We start from the raw sequence: 20508 nt of genomic DNA on the forward strand, positions 1-20508 counted from the left end.
TCCCTTCTTCAACTCGGCCCAGTTGCCTACTTCGCGCACCCCGTTCGTGGTTCATGATGACATCTTGTACAAAAAATTACTCCCCCGATAGGGCACGCCTTTTGATCGTGGTTCCTGTAAATAGTTCGCATCTGCTTCGTAACAGCATTTTGAGCGACGCAAGCTTCCATTTTAAATTTCGCGCTTAGCGTGCTAATTGCATGTTTCTGTTTCAAGCTACCCAAAATTTTACAACCGAATAATAAAAATGTACAAAATTATATAAAAAAATTGCAGAAAACTTATAACATTACCAATTTTGGTGCTCCACGTGTTTCTTTTAGGGTAATTCATAATAAACATCATCATGATTACGCACGGGCCTCTTCGACAAACCATCCGTGGACTGCACTGGACCCGTTCCGGCGCTCAATGCAGTTCTCGGACTGTTCTCTTACTATCCCGGAGAGACATATCGGGGAAGCACGAAGGTCGCCAGCAACCGCGTGCAATCCGAACACGTTGGATCCGTGTGTTGTGGGTGTTATGCGTGGTGTTATGAATCTATGATTTCACGTCCGCGCTGAACGCTTTAGGATAATCGTTAGGATAATAGAATTTAGGATAATCGTTCAACAATGAGCGAAGAAAAGGAAGCCAAGGAAGAGGTATATTTAGCCAGCCACCCTTCTAAATCTGTTGCTTGAATACCCGTTCATAATCACGCTGGTAAAACGCTGTTACGTAATTCAGACGTTTTATTCTTCCTTTAACCGGTCTCGCAGTGTATCTGCGTTGAGCAGTTGTTGAGCTCGGTAGCCTAAAGCATTGCTGTAAAGTTACAAACAGCTACTGTTTAAAGCTGTGCTGGTGTAATCGTTTTCTGAATTCGAACTAACCGTCCTCTTTTGTGTGACAGGCAGCGCAAGAATTCCGGATAGACCCCGAGTCAGAACTCCGTTTTGAAGTAGAAGGAAAAGAAAAAGTCACCGTGGAGGTAACGGCGCGTTTTTTTATTAAAAGAAACGTGCGCTGCTCAAGCGTGTTCTTATACTGTAATCAATGCTGTTTGTTTCCATCTCGATAGTTGAAATCTGGCCTGGCTGAAGTATTTGGCGTGGAACTGGTGAAAAACAAGAAGTTTACGTTTGGTCCCGGAGCCAAGGTCGCAGTTTTCACGTGGCATGGCTGTACACTGGAGATATCCTTTTTGTTTGCATCAATTCCCGTAGAGTTATTTGGGGGCTTTAGGACGCAACAGCTGTTGTTTTGGAATACGCTCAGTAATGCCTAATATGTGGAATTTTTCAAATTTCAGTAATGCTACCTAAAACCTGCCTGACTTGGAGGTGTCGATTCGGTGAAAAAAGTTACACATCACCCACTTCGCAGCAATAAATCACCATGTACAGTAGACTCCGTTTAAGACGAACTTCATGGTTAAGATGAACAACACCTTTACTTTCTTTGAATGTCCGCAATGCAAAAAAACTCCACTTAAGGTGAATTTCTGGTAATACGAACTAATTTTCCAGGCCCCTTTGTTCATCTTAATGGGAGTCTACTGTATAATTATATGTGGTGATCATTGTAGATGAAACTGTTAATAAAGAAAAAAAAAATTTAGAATGCCTAAGCACTCCTTATGGTGCAATAAAGGGGAAGTATTGGTGCTGAATTGGAGAACTGAAATGCTTGTAGTGTGTGCACCGCCCTACATGTTTAAGAGATTGCCACTGGATACACCGCCCCAATGAAATTTGTATGACACCCGTCGCATACAAGGCAATGTGTTTATTCTATGCACAGAAATGATGTGGTGCATACATTGGAATGTGTCTGGTGCTATGCATGGGTCTTCTCATCATCATCATTTTCCCTTTGCGATATCTTCTTCTTCCTTCTTCTTTCTTCTCCTTCTTTTCATCTTTTGGTTGCCACGACTTAGAGGCTTGGCCCGTCACCCTTGTTAGCCCTGCATTTTTGTTATCAGTGGGAATGTGCTTTGTTACTCACCTAAATTGCTACGTGTGATCACCATGTTCAGATATCTCCTGTACTACTGAATACCTGTCTCTAGCACATGCCTCCAACTCAAATGCCACAAGCCTATCACTACGTTCACCTTAAGTCGGCCACACTGATTGGGCTGTGGTGGTCCACTGGTTCCGTGCTTGTCGCAGTCCGGTTCGAATTCTGCGTAGCACAAAATTTACTGAATTTTCTCTTCAAATCAATTAGTCACTTTGTTTTTAGGAGCCTCCCTGAGAAATGTGGTGTCATTTCCAGCATTTATTGATTTGCTTTTTATCCTTTGAGCATCCAGCCATGTTGAGGGCCGTGTGTCGGCCATTTCGGGTACCATTCATCGGGGATTTTGTGTGCCATGAATGCCGGACTTTCAACCAACATAGTGAACTAATGCTCGCGCATTAAAAAAAATAGTTTTTCACTAGTCTCTTGTGCATCAGAATAAGAATGAGTATATCCTTTTCTTTGCAATTCCTTAATATTGCTTACCTTTGCGGAAAGACTGAAGTTGCTTATGTGGCCAAGGAGACACCCATGATATTCTACGCCAACGTCCATGCAGTACTGGAACAGATGAGGCAGAAATGTGAAGAGGATGATTCCAAGGGGCCCACAGTAAGGAAGACGTCCATTGTAACTACACCCCATATTAGAAGCCTGGAATCGGGCACAACTTTCGTGACCTATTTTACAATTACTGGTAGCAGTACTGCATTCGGAACTTAGTTACTGTGAATTTGTTGTTGTCTTAAGCCAACTTTGCTGGCCTTATTTGCGGAGTTTTATTTTGGTGATATCTGTTTGGTTCAGTTTGCCTAATACTAAAAGTGATAAGGACCGAGCAAGCAGTGTATACGGGCGATAGCTTGTAGTCATGGACAAATGAAATGCAAACACAAAATTATGAACCAAAACACACAAAATTGAAGAATTTGGTTTGTGGAGATGAAATAACGACGTGGTTGTGGCATATTTCAAAAGTCACGTTTACTAACTTTGCTGCTGTTATGGAGTAATGGGACAATTTGACTTACTTAGAGAGTAAATGTGCTATTTGTGTGTTCGCATATCATTTGTCTATGACTGTACATAGCATAGCTTTAGGAGCCACTTGTATGTGTAGTAAACCCTCATTATAATGAAGCCACTTTATTCAAAACTTCACTTCATTCAAATTTCTTCATGATTCTCACTATAGTGCATTGAGAGCAAACAGTTAGTGCTTTTAATGAAGTGTTGCATATTATGAAGCCAGTTTTCATCCCAAGGTCTTTGTTACAATGAAATTTATTGTACTTTTAATGGCAGGTAAAAATCGGAGACCTGTCACTGCTGTGCGCTGACTGGTCATACACATCTAGCACAACAGTTCTTTGTTTGTCTCGTACTTTGCGTCTTCATTACCTTTTTTGTCAGCAAATACATTCATACCTAAAGAGAATTTTGATAACTGCTTGGCTTATGAGTGGATGTAAACCTGATTTCGGAAACTAAGGGCTCTGCATACCAGCTTGGTTTGTGTGTTACAGCATTCCGTTTGTCCGTCCATGTTTTGTGCAGGTGATGGTGGTAGGGCCCACAGATGTGGGCAAAAGTAGTCTGTGCCGAATCCTCCTCAACTACGCCGTGCGTCAGGGTCGGCGGCCCATCTTCGTGGACCTTGACGTTGGCCAGGTGTGGTACTCGTTACTCACACTCATCACAACTAGAATGTGCATTGTCTTTTCCTTCCTCAGAGGGGCTCTGTAGCAAGACATGGTCTGCTGCTGCGCCATTTGGTCTGACAGTGTGCAAGTTTATATTACCTTTTTTATCAAAGAACCAGTTCACCTTTATACTGTAGCGACAATCTCACCTTCATGCAGTTTTGACTTGGTAATCAGATTACTAAGAGCTTATTTGCAGGTAATAGCGGATATTCCGAAGGCAGCAGTTCACAAGTTCTTTTGTACACAAATTGGCAGTAACTCACCAGTGTGGTGCAATTCAAAACAGTGAGTCTTGTTGTAGCTTAGGCTTGGCATTCCAACACTTCTGAGCAAGCACACGACACCGCAACAGGCAATACACACCTTACACAACCTCCTGAGAATGCCAAGGTAACAAGCCGGGAATACTGCACCTCTCTGGGGCAAGAATATATATATATATATATATATATATATATATATATATATATATATATATATATAGAGAGAGAGAGAGAGAGAGAGAGAGAGAGAGAAGGCGAAGCTGCAATAGCGAAACAAGAATATACATATCGGCGGCAAAACAGCCCATTGCGGCGGTGCGGGCGAGCAGCCGGAAAATGTCCCATTGAAAAGAAACATGGACTACGAAGCTTCATGGCTGCAACGGCAAAAGAGAGGGTGGCAGCACCTGATGGATGAAATGATAGTGGCCAAAATTCATTCTAGATCTGTGAAATTCCGATCGCGGCGGCCGTGCAGTTCTTTTTTTCAGGACAGATGCTGCTGGCTTAACCTAGGCCATGTGCTCATGGCATTATATGGCCACCATAGGAAGTGCCGTTACCCTTCGTAACTTGTTCTTACTCTGGCTTCACCATAACGGCCGATACATTATATGGAAACGCTGGGGTGGCGGAGGACAAGAGGTGTGCTAAGGAGGCAGGTGCAGTGCACATGTCTAGAAATGTGTTTGAACTTGATTGATTATGAGGTTTAACGCGCTGACGCTACACAGGTGATGAGTGCGCTGTAGTGAAGGGCTCCGGATTAATTTTGACCACCTGGGGATCTTTAATGAGCATTGAAATCTCAAACACACAGGCGTTTTTGCTTTTCGCCTTTATCGGAAAAGCAGCCACTGGGGCCAGGAATCGAACCCATGTCTTAGGGCAGTGTGTTTGAACGTAGCGCGGCATCATCATCATCACCAGCCTATCTACGCCCACTGCAGGGCAAAGGCCTCTCCCATTAATCTCCAATTACCCCGGTCCTGTGCTAACTGCGACCAATTTATCCCCGCAAACTTCTTTATCTCATCTGCCCATCTAACTTTCTGCCACCCCCTTCAACGCATGCCTTCTCTAGGGATCCACTCTGTTACCCTTAATGACCAACGGTTATCTTGCCTTCGCATTACATGCCCTGCCCACGTCCATTTCTTCTTCTTAATTTTTACTAATATGTCTTTAAAGGAGCCATGAAGAGAAAACACATGTTTGGTTCATTCAAAAGATTGTCTCGTTAGAATCATACTGACACCACTTTTAACGTAAACTTCGCTTAAATAAGCTACATAATTAGGAAAAACGGGAATGGTCATGCGACCCACCAGCTCATTTCCCGCAACAGAACCTATGTCGTCACATGGGCTAAGCTCTGCGATTGGCGGAGGCTGGCAGAAGCAGACGCAAATTAGGTAGAACTTACAAACTAGACGAACGAGCGATTTGCGCTTAAATTTAGGGCACATTCTTTACAAAGCAATAAGAATGATGGGACAAACAGTGGAAGTTACGAAAGCACATGTAAACATAGAAGTACTGATGCGTTCTGCTGTTCGTACTGCGCACAGCATGCCTGGTTTCGCTGCACAGCAGTACGGGGCTTGGGGTTGTCTCAGACGACACTGGCCGATTGACGCAAGCAACGGTGTCTTACGTGACCCCATTTGTCGAGCGAGCACTGTTTCAGGGAACGAATATTTGCTCCCAGAACAAAAACAAGCCAGGTTTAAATGCGGGCAAAAACAAACCAAACGCTTGCCACGGTATGGTGGCGCCATCTAGGCTACGGAACGTAAAGAAACGCGGGAACAAACCAACACCGCTGTACAGAGTGCAGACAACCTTCGAACGGTCCCGTGCCGCCGCAATTGGGCCAACGGACTCAGCGCGTTATTCTTTTCGTTTCCCACGAGACCTAGCAACGCGAAACAGACAATATGATTCAAACTTCTTCAATAAATCGCGTTGCGGCGATAATATTAGCGCGGTTTTGACACAATGACTTGCTTCGGCGGCGAGCGAGCAACCAAAAATGGCGGCGCCAGCGTATACGTGTCTCTACCCTGTACGGCGGATGCGTGAATGAAGGTATTCTAGGCTGCAGAGCGGTCGGTTTCAGTGATGTCACTTGGGAGCACGAAAACGCACGATTGAGCGGGAAAATCAAAATTTTAACCTTAATTGTTTAATTTCTCAGTGAATAAAGCACCGTTTGTATCCGGACAAGCGCTGGGGGCACTATAAAACACGAAATCTTTCGAATAAAACCAACTTGCATTTTCTCTTCATGGCTCCTTTAACACCAGTTTGCTCCCTAACCCACTCCGCTCTCTTCTTGTCCCTTAATGTTACACCTATCATTTTCCGCTCCATCGCCCACTGAGTTGTTCTCAATTTAAGTTGAACCCTCTTAGTGAGCATCTAAGTTTCTGCCCCGTAGGTGAGTACCGGTAAGATACAGCTGTCATACACTTTCTTCTTCAGGGACAATGGTAGGCTGCCATTCATTATCTGAGAATGTCTGCCGTATGCACTCCTCCCCATTTTTATCCTTCTAATTATCTCTGCCTCATGGTTGGGATCCGGGGTCACAACTTGGCCTAAGTAGATATATTCGCTTACCACTTCCACTGCCTCGCCACCTATCTCAAACCGCTGTGCTGTCCCGAGGTTATTGATCATTACTTTAGTTTTCTGCATATTAATTTTCAGTCCCACGGTTCTACTCTGTTCGCCCAGTGCGGAAAGCATGCTTTGCAATTCGTCCCCCGAGTTACTTAGCAAGGCAACGTCATCAGCAAATCTGAGGTTACTGAGGTATTCTCCATTAACCCTTACTCCCACCTGTTCCCAATCCAACGTTCTGAATACTTCTTGTAAACATTAAACATGCTGTGAATAACATTGGAGAAATTGTGTCTCCTTGTCTGACTCCCTTCCTTATAGGTATTTTACTGCTCTCCTTATGGAAAATGATGGTAGCTGTGGACCCATTGTAGATATCCTCTATTCTTACATAATGCTCATCTACCCCCTGGTTCCATAATGACTGATTGACTGCTGAGGTTTCGACCGAGTCAAATGCTTTCTCATAATCTATGAAGGCTATATATAGGGGTTAAGTATACTCCGCTCACTTCTCTATCACCTGATTGATCATGTGAATATAGTCCATTGTTGAATAGCCTTTACAATGGCGTGGCAGTGACGTAGAGGTAGAGGTAGAGCATCCGCCTCACGTGCAGAAGGACCGTGGTTCGAATCCTGGTGCCAAACAATTCCCACCAAAAAAAAAAATCCACGTATTGATGGAATTGCACAAAGGGGCTTGGGGTGTGGCCTTACCCCGGCGACCATTGCCGGTAATGCACTCCCTCACCAGAGCAGGATTGGCCACCCTGGTGTAGTAACGGCCACAACCTCCCATCAATACGCCAATTAACCCACGTAGCGCAGCATTGTTGCCGTAAACAAATGCAGACACGTTCAGACCCACGTAAGCATGTATGGAGGAGGACTGCAATGCTGCAACCGCAGTTTCCAGAAAAAGGCAAATTACCTTTACCAACAGCTGTCAAAAGAAGTCGAAAGCTTTTTTTTTTTTTTTTTAATTTTTAATTTTTGCGGCTTTATCGCACCGAAGTTGCACCTGGGCTATGACCCGTGCCGTGGTGGAGGGCTGCAGACTAATTTTGACAACCACGGTATCTTTAACATTCACAAAAATCTCGAAACATGGGTGTTTTCACTTTTTGCTCTGTCAAAGGAAGTGACTCCATGGAAAGAAACAAAACCGCTGTGGTGTGTCACCATACCAGCTCTTCCGATTTGCCCTGCATTGGTGACAAGGCAGGGCTTATCTGATGCAGTTTAATAGCTTTCAGTTGGTGCAGGGATAGTAAACACGCTGTACAGCCATGTGAAATGGCCGTACAGCGTGGACAATGATGGACAAATGAAATGCGAACACGAAAATATGAACCAGAACACAAAGATAACGCGATTTCTTTCCGTGCAAGTGAAATTGTTGCGTGGCCTAATTACTGTAACAAAGATTGAAAATGTGTCTTTCCAAATATAGCACTAGCGAGCCATTATTTTATCTCCACCATCCATGTTCTTTTATTTTGCCTGTTCTGGTTCCTATTTTCGTGTTCTCATTTCATTTTTCTATGGCTGTACACATGCGTGCTATGTATTACCATACAAGCCTACTGTTTTCAGCTGCGAAGATCCAAGTGTTCCCTCTACCTCCCGCACCTCCTTTGCCTTCTTTTTTTCCCAACAATTCCTGTCCGTTGCATACTGGGCGCTTTTAGCACGTGCACTAGAAATGAGATATGGTGCCGGCACCTTTTCGTGCAGTGTGATTGATTTGATTGATTGTAGGGTTTAAAGGCCAACTGCACTCAAAATTTCGACCTCTTGAAAACCCTATTCCTGTATAGTCTGCTGAAAAAGAAAGCAACATGCGAAATACAACAGCTGAAATATGCACGTGGACGCCGCATGCGGGCAGCAAAAATTGGTGGTTTTGAAACCGAAACCGAGGAGAGCGCGGCCATTGCAGTGACTTTGAAGACGTCCAGTGACCGGTCGGATGGTCAACAACTCGGGAGCAAGCCTGCGCGCAAGCTCTACGTGCGCACGGGGCAGCAAATGGGCGCATCATGCGCGGCGGAGCACGACCGGTTCTCCAGCTGCGTGGCTGGCCAGAGGAAGAAGCCCCTGTCGGCTGGAACATCACAGGCCCATCATGCTTGTTTACGCGATCCACCGGCAGGTGCAGTGGGGTCTGCAGCGGAGCTTTTTTAACTGCTCCGACTGATTAACGAGGCGTTTCACGGGGTTACCACCCGCATCCTAGCTGATTTGGGGGTACTTACTACACATTAAAAATAAATTTGCTAGAGGTGAAATTTGAGTGCAGTTGGCCTTTAACACGCCGACACAGCGCAGGCAAAGAGGTGCGCATTAGTGGAGGGCTCCGGATTAATTTTGACCACCTGGGGACCTTTAACATGTGCCCAAATCTCGAAAACACGGGCGTTTTTACTTTTAGCCTCAATCAGAAAAATGGCCACCGCGGCCGTTCCTGAAATGTGCCCAACATTTCTATAAAAGAGCCGTGTATTGACGAAACCTAAATTGTTGATTAATTTCTTTTAAAAATAAAATTGCTTTTTGAAATAAAACTGTATTTATTGCTTTTTAAAGCAATAAATTGCTTTTTATTGCTTATTTATTTCTTTATTGCTTATTTTGTTGCATTTTATTTCATTGCTTATTTATCGCTAAAAGCAATAAATAAATATTGCTTTTTAAAATAAAACTGTAGGAAGGAGCCATGGACTAGTAGACTGTGGCTTCCTACATTTATTGTAAATGTGTAGGCCCTGCCGGAAAACTAGGGAGCAGTGATGGCAGGCGACCGCCCAGGCATGCAGTCATGTTCTGTCTGTGTTGTGACGCGTGGCATCGCTGTCGCTGAAGGCTAGGTACCGCTAAGGATGATGGCAGGTAGCCGTTCATGACGAGGGTAATGGTGCCGCAAGCAGATGATGATGCACCACTACAGAACTTTACAGCTGCTGCATCATCATTATTGTGTGCATTTAGTGCTTTGCTGTTTGCAATTTTCAGTGTGGCAGATCCCTAAGAGACCTTGTTCTTTTATTTTTCTCTTTTCCACAGGGCCAGATATCCATACCAGGAACCATAGGTACTTAAATATTCCTCCGCCTACTCACTTCTCAGGCAGGTTCAGCAAAACTTCATTTTTAGAATCACCGCGAAATTGTCGCCAACATTTAGTACCCAAGCTGTTCGACCAAGTACTAAAAAGGCCCCAAAGAAGTACTGCATTGTTCTCTCTATTACAATTTTTGTGACTGTGTTGACCAACTGAACAAGTTGGGTGCAAACTAACAAGAAATAATGGTAATGGTGCTGTGAGGCAGTCCGTTGCTTGGCATCTTTGCACACCAGTGTCCTTATGATTTGGTTATTTTAGGTGCGAGCTCTCAATGAATGGAAGCACAAAAGAAAAGGGAAATGTGAAACATCATGGAAAGAAGTACGGAGGCATTGCTGTCGTGTAACAACAAAAGAAAAGGGAAATGTGAAACATCATGGAAAGAAGTACGGAGGCATTGCTGTCGTGTAATAATGGCAAAAAAGACTTTTTGTGAAGAGCAGGGTAGGATCAGGCTATCTGCAGAGTTAAAGCTATTCTAGATATGTAAAATAATAAAGGTACATATCAGGAAAGAAAGCAGCATGGTAAACTGTAACCTGCTTACTGCCTCGTGAACAAATTTTCATGCAACATCATAGCTAAAGAAACAAGCTGCAACTGAAGCTCTGGTTAGTGGCAATCAACAGTGTAACTACTAGATTTTTGTAAAACATCATCTTGGAACGTCGTTTACGGGTCCCGATTTGGCATTTTGGGCTAACCTGGCATCTTTGGAAGCTTTGAATATCAACTCCCACATGGGCTGTAGCCCAGGTCATTGCTTGCCGGGTAACAACATCCCAGGCACTTGCTGTCGCTTGGCAGCATTTGGTGGCGACCCTTTTTGGCGACGTGGTGACTTCATCTGACCGCATCCCCCCAGGTGCCCTTTTGGTGGAGAGGCCGGCAGATGTGGAGGAGGGTTTCTCCCAGCAGGCTCCCCTGGTGTACCACTATGGCCACAGCACCCCTGGGACCAATGCCACGCTCTACAATGTCCTGGTCTCCCGACTCGCCGAGGTCATCAACCAGCGCGCCGAAAGCAACAAGAAGGGTGGGCCTCCTTTGCAGCGAGCGGTGATCTGGCCTCGCTCGGGGTCATGACCTAATCAAGCGGGCGTCCTTTCTTCTTCTTTTGTTTTAGCGAGCGTCAGTGGGATCATTATCAACACGTGCGGCTGGGTGAAAGGAACCGGCTACAAGGCTATTACACATGCAGCGCTTGCCTTCGAAGGTGAGGATTTGTTCCACTGTGTTTATCTCCCGCTAAAACTAGTGTTAAAAATTCATTTAAGTCATGATATTATGGCACAGATTTTTAAGCAGCCTCTTTTTTTCTTTATTTTTTTTTTTTCATTCACTAATGATGCTGTAAACTTTTCTTCTTTTCTTCCCCCTTCCTCCTTCCCCCCCCCTTTTTTTGTTCCTGTTTTTACAGAAATTTTATCTCTGTAGTGTTTGCTGTGATCTGTAGGGATTATGTAAACAATTTGCACTTGATGGGAACGCTCTGCTCGAAAGAATGGGTTAGACAAAACTTCTGTCAAAATTCATTGCTTTGAAGACAGCTCAAAGCATATTAGAAAAGTATTGTGGCCCAAACAGGATTTTGTCATTTCTTTGCCCGGACATACAAGATAAAGGGGTTCGCATTGTTGGGAGCCTTAAGAACTACATAGCTTAAAAACTTAAAAACAGTTGACAAGTGCAGTTCTGAATATAATGAAAGCCACCATATATGTCCTACACTGCCAACAGCTGAGCAGAGCCGTGTGCACTTTAAGAAAAATTGAACATCCGAGTCCAGCTGCCGAATATCAGAGTTGCTTTTACTTTTCCTGTTACTGTAACTGCATTTTGTTTTATTATATATATTACCATGCCAACAAAAGCCAGTGAATCCTCAATCCCCCCAGCCTCTTTATTTTTCTAGGAATAAAGAAAACAAATGTACAGTTATGTGAATAACCCAACATAGACATGTGGAAAGCAGCATTCCTTGATGTAGCTTCCGTTTTATCCCTTCAAATTGCAACAGTGTGTGAAAGCATGGGAGGAGCTATAAAATGCCAGAAACACCTTTAAACTGTAGACCATACTTTGGTTTTGGCAGATTCATTTTCATGACATGCTCCTAACGTCGTACTACATGTGGGTGTTTTGCACATGAAGCCCCAAAGAACTTGGTTTTCAGGACCGTGGCTTTTAAAGCCACTCGTATCATTTATTCATGAAATTTTCACCAATATTGGTGCAAAAAAAGGGGATGATCATGACAAAATCAAAATGGAAATCAGTTTGCAGCATCGTCGTCTTTAAGTTACAGTAATTCACCGTTATCACCAATAATTGTTATAAGCGGGTTGCGATAAAAAAAAGACGAAACAGAGCTTACACGATTTTATTTGCATGCAAGCAAGGTCGTACTATTACTCATTTGCAGAGACGAAGAGTCGGTCAGCTTTGTTTTCTGCAGGGAGAGCTGGCGCACATCTTTTTCAAGGGCATCTATAGGTGCTTTGCCTCGGTGAGCAAAAGGTCCTTGGTGAAAACTAAGCGCCTGAGGGTCTGTATCATGCGTTGGGCCTCCTGCGAACACACTATCTGTGTAGGCTGCGCAACAGCATCGTCATAGTCGTCACTGTCACCGCTGTCTGCAGCGCGCATCCACGCAACGATTGCCTCTTCAGGGAGGCACTCAGACGTTACCAAAACATCAGCCCTGATGTCCCTCACAAGGAAAAACGGAGGCAGCTGAATAGGCACCCAGTCAAATCCAAAGTGGTGCGCATGTGACACAAGAACCAAACCCACAAGTGAGCAGGCGCACAGACGATGCCAAAGCGGTGGTGCCGGGAGGGGGTTTAGGAAGGAAAACTGCTCTCCTCCTCCCTCGCTTTCTCGTAAGCAGGGCAGTCAACTTGTTTTCCGAGGGGTGAAAGGGATGAGGGGTTTAAGGGATGAGGCGCATCACGGCTCACAGCGTGTGCCAGCGACCGGCGCCAGCTCACATTGTTGGTGCATACTGTGACCGGATTCAGTCGTTATAGCCGATATCGCGACACTGAAGTATTGTAATACGTAAGTGGTTTATTTTACCACGGAAAGCATACAAAAGTGGACAGTGCCATAGCTGTTCATCGTTATAGCCAATATATTGTTATAAACAGTACCGTTTTAAGTGGGCTTGACTGTATATGTTAATGCATTTTTTTTTTGTGAATTCCTCCCAGAGTTATTTAGGGGTACGTTTTTCAATATCTGCTCCACTCTCGGCAAAGGTTTATGGCATGCAGTAAAGTCGCTCATTCATTTTCTCAGCCTCAGTAGCTGTGACAAACGTAAAAGTGTAGTAAATCAATCAATACATCATAAGCAGTTTTGCAGCATGCACATGTTCTTTTGTGTATTCAAAAGTTCCTGATGTTTTACATCTTTTGGTGTTGGCTGCTAAGGCTGCAAAAGTAAGTGCCGAGCTTTACCACATGCTGTGAATTTTTGCTGATAGAGTGGGCACAGATTTTGTAACTGGAGGATGAATGTAACTTGTTAACACATCTGTATTTGTGACTAAACTAGAAAGTAAATTAAAATATCTGCTACCCTATTCCTGTTTTCGCCTTTGTCATAGTTTTACATACCTTGTAAACATAGTTTGGTCAGACAGGGTGCGCAAATGATGGGATCAGTTTCTCCCATGGCTAAGCTGGTGTTTGCAATTGCGTCAATGGATGGATATAGGTAGTTTTGTCGTGTCTTTAAAAGCTGAATTTGCCAAACCCCTCGGCAGAAGCTCGACAAAGGTTCAAGTGATCTTCGTCTTCTCTGCTGGCTTTCATTTTTTTTTTTTTTTTTTTCATTCTGCATGCGACGTTTTGTTTTGTATTACCTGTAAATGGGACAAATCGCCAAGCAACTCAAAATTTAGTTTTGTGCAAGTTTTCGCTGCTGTTGCTCGGTCACTTAAGCCATAGATTCTGAGTTGTTGATGCTATTGTGACGGGTTTCCCTTTTGGGAGCTAAGGTTGGAGAGGGAAAGCTTGTGTTTTTGCCTGTCTTTTTCAGTGGATGTTGTCCTAGTGATGGACAATGAGCGGCTGTACAACGAACTAGTCAGGGACATGCCGGGGTTCGTCAAGGTGGTATTCACTCCAAAATCTGGAGGGGTGAGCAGCACCTTTCTTTTCTTTAAGTGCGGCTATAGTCCTCTCAAAAGCATCCCGTAGGTGGAAAGGGCAACAATACCCTGCTCTCTCCGTTTGCCTCTGTGACAGCATGCTCCTCACAGGACCTAGTTTGGCAGCCCACTCTGTATACTCGCCGTGGTGGCTAAGTGGCTAAAGTGTTGCGCTGCTGAGCACAAGAACACGGGTTCGATTCCCGGCTGCGGTGGCTGCTTTTCTGATGGAGGCGAAAAGCAAGAACGCCGTGTGTACAAGATTTCGGCGCGCGTTAAAGATCCCCAGGCGGTCAAAATTAATCCAGAGACCTACACTAAGGTGCGCCTTATCGCCTGCGTTGCGTCGGCGCATTAAATCGTACAATCAATCAGCCCACTCTGTATCAGGCATGGGGCATGTTCTGTACTGCACTGGTATTGAGGAGATGAAGAAACTGCCGTACCACCGTGCACCATAGCTTGTGAGAGCACATTGACAAAGATGAGGCAAAAGAAAAAAGAAGGGAGGAGGCAGTCTTGTCAAATTAACTAGGATCCAGATGTGTGCTGAGAACCTGGCGTGATTAGTAGCACTTCATGATGCGCAGAAATATGTGCAAATTTAAATTTGAAGTTACTAAATGCCACACTCAAACAGTGCTAGCTCAGTCTCAGTTCTACTCACAAGGCTTGCGAACCAGAAAAGTCTTTTTTAGTGCTGTGAACCGGCGCAAGTTCAAGTAATAACAAAGGTATATCATTTGCAAAATTCAAAAGCCCTGGGTCGTGGCAATATTTTTTGTCAGATTTCGAAGGGCCAGATCAGGGTTTCGTCAAGATGGAGCACTCTCAAAAGAATTGGGAATAGCAAAGCGAAAAACGGTTCCTGTCTCAGAAACCCCACTCCAGGTCATATACGATCTCTGCTGTAAAAATACATCATTTTCATCAATAATGGTAAAAAGATGTCAGTGCATAGCAAGGTAATCAATACGTTGTATGAATGTTTCGCTAGAAAGATACAAACACATTTGGCGAATGCATTTTAATACAGAAATACAGATGCTCAAAAGTTCCTCCAATATACCACCACAATACTGCCCATCTGGACATTATAGTGTGGAAAATTAAGTTCTTTGACTCCAAATCATTTCAGATACTTCTGAGGAGGAATGTCAGACAGCCTGTCGTTTTCTGCTTGCCCTTAAAACTTGGGGTTTTTTAGACTGCCCAAACAACATTTGGCCCACATTCCAGTTTCAAAAGATCCCGAACAACATTCTTCGGTGCACACGAAACATTTTGTCTCTAGGCATTGCTGTACTTTGACTCTGTCGAGAACATAGTCTCCGTGCCTGGATGAGGTCTGTAATGTCGGGCTCAATATTAAATCCGCATAGTCATAAGGCCAGTGAAACTGTTCTTGCATGGATTTATGGGTTGACAGAGAGTGTGGTTCCAGTAAGACAATTGGTACCGGTTTTGTGCGTAAAAACTAGCATTTGTGCACAAAAGCAGCCTATACTGTTGGAGTGGAATGTTGTATGTATATCACTGTACTACTCTGCTCACAGTTCGCCATATCATTTTGAGTGCTTTGCTGTACTCTATGCCTGCAGGTAGTGGAGCGCAGCAAGTCCATGAGGTCAGAGTGTAGGGACTCCAGAGTAAGGGAGTACTTCTATGGCCTCAAGACTCCCTTGTATCCACACTCCTTCGATGTCAAATTTGCAGACATCAAGATTTACAAGATAGGCGGTAAGTGGATGCTAGCCCCCATATTCAGAAAGCATACTTAACTTATGCCTTAAGGAAGCCTTTCGTAAGTGTCGGAAAAGGACAAGAATGAGAAAAGGGCGCCTTGCGCTTCGCAAACGTTCCTTAAGGCGCACTTATCGAAGGTGCTTCTCGAAGCACGCTAGGCTTCTGCGAACGAGGCTAGCGCGCGATGTGCCAATCCGCACACGGCGTGTGGACGGGACTTGACCTTTGCGCCAATTGGGGAGAACGCTTCCGTGGCGCCAGCTTGGAAGTGCTCGGATCAGCCACCTCCGTGCGTAGGCGGCACCCGTAGGGAACTTTAGGCTTAAAGTCATGGCAGAACACTACTACTGCACATGACTATCTATTGAGTGAGTTTTCACCACAGTATCATCCCCTTTCTCGCATGCGTAACCTGGTTTGCCCAATTGGTTCCATTCGGGCACGCGACAACAAACTGTAGCTGCACCTGCCGGCGGAGGCAGCGCCATGGTGCGGCGCTGGCCGCATCGCGCGCCGGCTGGGCCGGTGGGCGGATATGTGCACGGCCGCATCAGGGCGGCAGGCGTCTGCGCGGATCGTTTTTGCTCGCAGAAAGTGCTTTATTGTTTACAGCTTTGTCAATTTCTCGCAAACGACGCACGAAATCGAACACCCCGGCCAAGCTATCGTAGTAGTCTGCGATGTTGGTCGGGAAAAGGCGCACTTAAGGGGGGACATGGCTCTTAAAACTATTTCTTTTAATTTTTAAGGAAACTCTGTGAAACTTGTCAGACTGCTGCTTTTCCCCACTGATTTCAAATATAGCATTATTTTTTTAGTTTGTCAATTAGGTCCCGAGATAATTAGAGGTAATTAACCATTTTTGGAGGAACAATAGACAAAACAGTGTTGGTCATAAAATTGTAATCTTTACATTTTCCAACACTATGAACCCTGGTGAGTGCAGTAAGAGAATAAGCTTTTTGTTGCATCGCTTGGAACTAATTTTACAGCTCATTAAACTTCAGCGTTTGAAATGAGCACTCAAAATGGTTCCTTGCCACTGGTGCCACCAAGGTTTAATGAGCTGTAAAATTAGTTCTAAGCGATGCATCAAAAAACTGATTCTCTTATTGTACTCACCAGGGTTCACGGTGTTGGAAAATGTAAAGATTAATGTTTCATGACCAACACTGTTTTGTCTATTGTTCCTCCAAAAATGGTTAATTACCTCTAATTATCTCGGGAACTAATTTACCAACTACAAAAATAATGCCATATTTAAAATCAGTGGGGGAAAAGCAGTGAGACTGACAAGTTTCACAGAGTTTACTTAAAAATTTGAAAAGTTCTTTTTAAAGCAGTGCCCCCCCTTAACTCTTTCACGACGGCGCCATAGGCAATCGGAAGCCGGCGTCCGATGATTTTAAATCTCCCGCAAAATCTGAAACCCGCGCTCTACAGACAACTATCGCCATCTGGTGTGTTCATTGGCATCTTCTCTTTCGATTTCGGTTTCGTTTGTTTATGTGTCTCGTGTTGTGGCGGTGTAGCAAGAGAAATTTGAACCGAAGGGGAAGGGGAGGAGGAGGGAAAATGGCGTCGGGTTCGCGCTGCGCTGCGCTCCGCAAGATCGGACTGCTGTAGCAAGCACTTCGGCATCTCCTGCTGTCGATTTTTCTGATTCCAGCAGCAGTGAGGGGTCAAGCAATGATGTGGGATCTTCAGATTTTAGTTAGGACGACGAAGCTCCGGTTCAGGTGCCTCACACTTCAACAAGCGCTAGCAGGTAATTTCGTTGTAACTCCGCGCTGTATTTATAAACAAAACGTGCTTCTTATCTGACGACTGTGGTTTTGATTTTGTGTTTAGGGTCTCGACAACGTAAGGCCTGGATATTTTGCCAAATGCACCGCGCCATATCGCGCTATCACCTCCAAGATAACCTGGCGCTCGTGTCAGATTAGCGCTGCAGCGTTCAGGTGCGACGCTTGTCGAGAGCGCTGGATTTTTTTTCTTGTTTTTTTACCACCAAACTGATAAGGATTTTGTGCGAGGACACAAAAGAGTATACCGTAATTACCCGATTCTAACGCGCACCCGATTTTCCTGACAAAAAAACGAAAAAACTTGCACCTCCGATTGTAACGCGCACGGAACTGTGTGAGCAAGAAAAACGAATGCGAGAGAATCGGGTGATTTATTTCCCGAAGTAATCTCACTCATCTCTCTCCTCGTCGCTCTGCGCTGACCACAACATCTCGTCCTCGGTGCCGTCAAGCACGTTCGCGATGCCACAATTCTGAACTAACGTTCAACCATAGTCGATGGGATCGTGGCCCACGCCTCACACGCCCATCCCGCGAGCTTCTCTAGAGGCGCACGCTTCAGCCGACCGCTCGTTTTGAACGCGTGAGAGCCGCTGCTGCCATTGCTGTTATCAAGCGCGCAAGTGGAACGATTTGACGATTTGTGTGAACGCCGGTAGAAAAGCCTAGGCGCCTATGCTTCCTGCGTGCGAAAAATCGTTGCTAAAAGCTTTAGCGCCATCTTGACATGGTGATGGCGATGGGTGGGACGAAATTGCCGCTGTTTCGGTTTCAGTTTCGTATCCGATTCTAACCCCACATGCAATTTTTCGACCTATTTTTCCGGAAAAAATGTGCGCGTTAGAATCGGGTAAGTACGGTACTTGGATGCACATTTTACAGAGACTCACTCACCCTTGAGTGCCCTCACGGCGTGGCACAGCCGTCAGTTGCGTTAGGTTGACGGGCCCTCAAAAATCCAAAACTTGGTGTACACTGTTGATTTATATATTGATTCATAGCCAAGGAACGTAGGAACAATTTGTATATCTTAAAATACCTGAAATAATTTTTAGTCTCGGTAAAAGTGCCGATTTGTGTTTTTCGTATACTTTTCTTGAGGGCTTTTTTCTGATTACTTGACGAATAAACTGTAAGTAATTGTACCTTTAACAAAACTGCTGCTTTGTGTTTGGAAGAGCAATCTATAAGCTACAATTTCATGCATAGCAAGGCTACGTGTGTCCAGTAGCTCAAGAGAAAAAAAACGTTTTTGTAGAAGCACCTAAAATCGGCCGTTTTTTCGCCGTAACGAAAGAGTTAAGGCAGGTCGGAAGCTACCTTATGTAGCGCCTACTTTTCAATCAGATAAGTTCGCGAAAAGGTGCCCTTTGAGCATAAGTTTGGTTCTTTAAACACGTTAAGGCGCCGAAAATTGTCCCAAGGGAAGAGTTCTACTTAAGTTAGGTTTATCGATACGGGGGTAACAGCTTCACACTCTCCAGGTGAAACTGTTTGTCTTTTCGTTCCTTTTCCAGCACCCTCTTTGCCTGACTCATGTATGCCGCTGGGCATGAAGGCGGAAGACAACTTCACCAAGCTAGTGCCTGTCCCACTGGGTAAGTGACACTGCATCCTCCCTTATGAGGCAGAGTGCTTTTTGGTGTGCTCCACCAGGATGCTTGAGAAAGCTCCTTATGCTGGGAAAGCCAAATGACCCAGCATTTTTTTTCTTTTTCCTCCCTTTAAAGTTTTGTTGTTTCTTATGGCAGTGTAAAAGCACATTTCCTTTGCTCACTTTCCCACTAAAAATTGTTTTTCCTCTTTTGTGAATTCCAGTGCTAGAAAGAAAATAAGTCGAAGGTATAACACATGCCATTTTTCTTGCATACCGAAAGAACTGAACATTTTGAAGCCGTTCTTTGGAAGCCCCTTGAATTTATTCTATGGGTACTTAAAACAATTTTCAGCCTGCAAATACAGTCATGTCTCGTTAATATGGACGCCTCTGTTCCCCAGATAAATCGTCCATAATGTGAGTTGTCCATAATTACGAATCAATGTAAAAAACACAACCATTAAGGAATACATGCTGAAGGCGTCTGACTTTTATTTCAAGTGGCATATGTACTTTTTTCGCTGAGCGGGAAGCTCAGTCCGTTTACGCTTAACTTCAGCCATTGCCTCCGCCGAACTGACCAGAGAAGCTACAGGTTTGCCTTTTATGCACATTGAATATTGGCACGGCCTATTATCATCCTCTTGTCCTGAGCCTCAGGACTTGCTCTTTCAGGCGTATGTCGCACGGGGCAATCTTATTTGATAGGAAAAGGGTATCACCCTGTCGCCACTACCCTATAGTGTTGTTTGCTGATACCGAATGTTCCCTATCTAATTCAGTGGTGCTGGAAGGAAGAGCGTTCAGAGATAAATGCATGCTTTGGCTTTGTATTCTTCGGCCAACAGTGAGTTCCTGGTACGTGTTCAGGCCTCTGGGGGTCAACAGTCATTTTTTGTATTTCTGCTTTGTGGACCCCTGTCCATAATAACAAGACAGAAATGCCTGTATTTACTTGTTTCGTCCCCAAAATAGCCGTCCATAGTTCGGACTGCGGGTTTCTATATTAACGGGGCAGAATTGCATGGCGAAAGACCGGTCGCCGAACATTTCTTCCATAATGCGAGGTGTCCATATTAACGGGGTCCATATTTACGAGACATGACTGTAGTAAATTGATGTCAAAAATATTTTTTTGAAGCCAACACTGTGGTCACTGTAAAAATAAATGCCGTTGCCTAGATGGCAAGCCCACTACCGTTCATAGTAGCGTGCTGGTTCACCCAGCCTGGTGCAAAAATCTGGTGCCATGACCAGGTTTGAGAACATAGCTTCTTGCACTTCAGAAAACACTGCCTTTTTTTATATGTATAACCTGTGGTCATGTGGAGAGCGGATAACGTACCTGCTTTCCCCTTCATCTTTCAAATCCCCTTAGTGGCGAATAAAATGTTTTTCTTTGCATTGTGCCATCAGCATCGTGCACAATGTGTTCTTTAATGTTTAATGTTACCTTTG

At 44.5% G+C, this 20508-nt stretch overlaps 1 protein-coding gene across 1 annotated transcript in view; it reads left to right on the forward strand.

Moving 5' to 3' along the window:
• The first annotated feature begins 478 nt into the window (after window positions 1-478).
• Cbc (protein CLP1 homolog) overlaps window positions 479-20508 on the forward strand; it is a 29119-nt gene continuing 9089 nt past the window's right edge. The window contains exons 1-11 of the mRNA XM_077698973.1: window positions 479-647; window positions 899-976; window positions 1067-1180; window positions 2500-2625; window positions 3571-3684; window positions 9680-9707; window positions 10606-10776; window positions 10867-10956; window positions 13788-13888; window positions 15501-15639; window positions 18971-19051. Of these exons, the coding sequence (XP_077555099.1) occupies window positions 618-647; window positions 899-976; window positions 1067-1180; window positions 2500-2625; window positions 3571-3684; window positions 9680-9707; window positions 10606-10776; window positions 10867-10956; window positions 13788-13888; window positions 15501-15639; window positions 18971-19051 (1072 nt within the window). The 5' untranslated portion in view covers window positions 479-617. The remainder of the gene's footprint in view (window positions 648-898; window positions 977-1066; window positions 1181-2499; window positions 2626-3570; window positions 3685-9679; window positions 9708-10605; window positions 10777-10866; window positions 10957-13787; window positions 13889-15500; window positions 15640-18970; window positions 19052-20508) is intronic.

This window comes from Haemaphysalis longicornis, unplaced genomic scaffold, assembly GCF_048455015.1.
Source record: "Haemaphysalis longicornis isolate Haplotype H1 unplaced genomic scaffold, Haemaphysalis longicornis Haplotype H1 scaffold_2, whole genome shotgun sequence".
Taxonomy (NCBI): Eukaryota; Metazoa; Arthropoda; class Arachnida; order Ixodida; family Ixodidae; genus Haemaphysalis; species Haemaphysalis longicornis.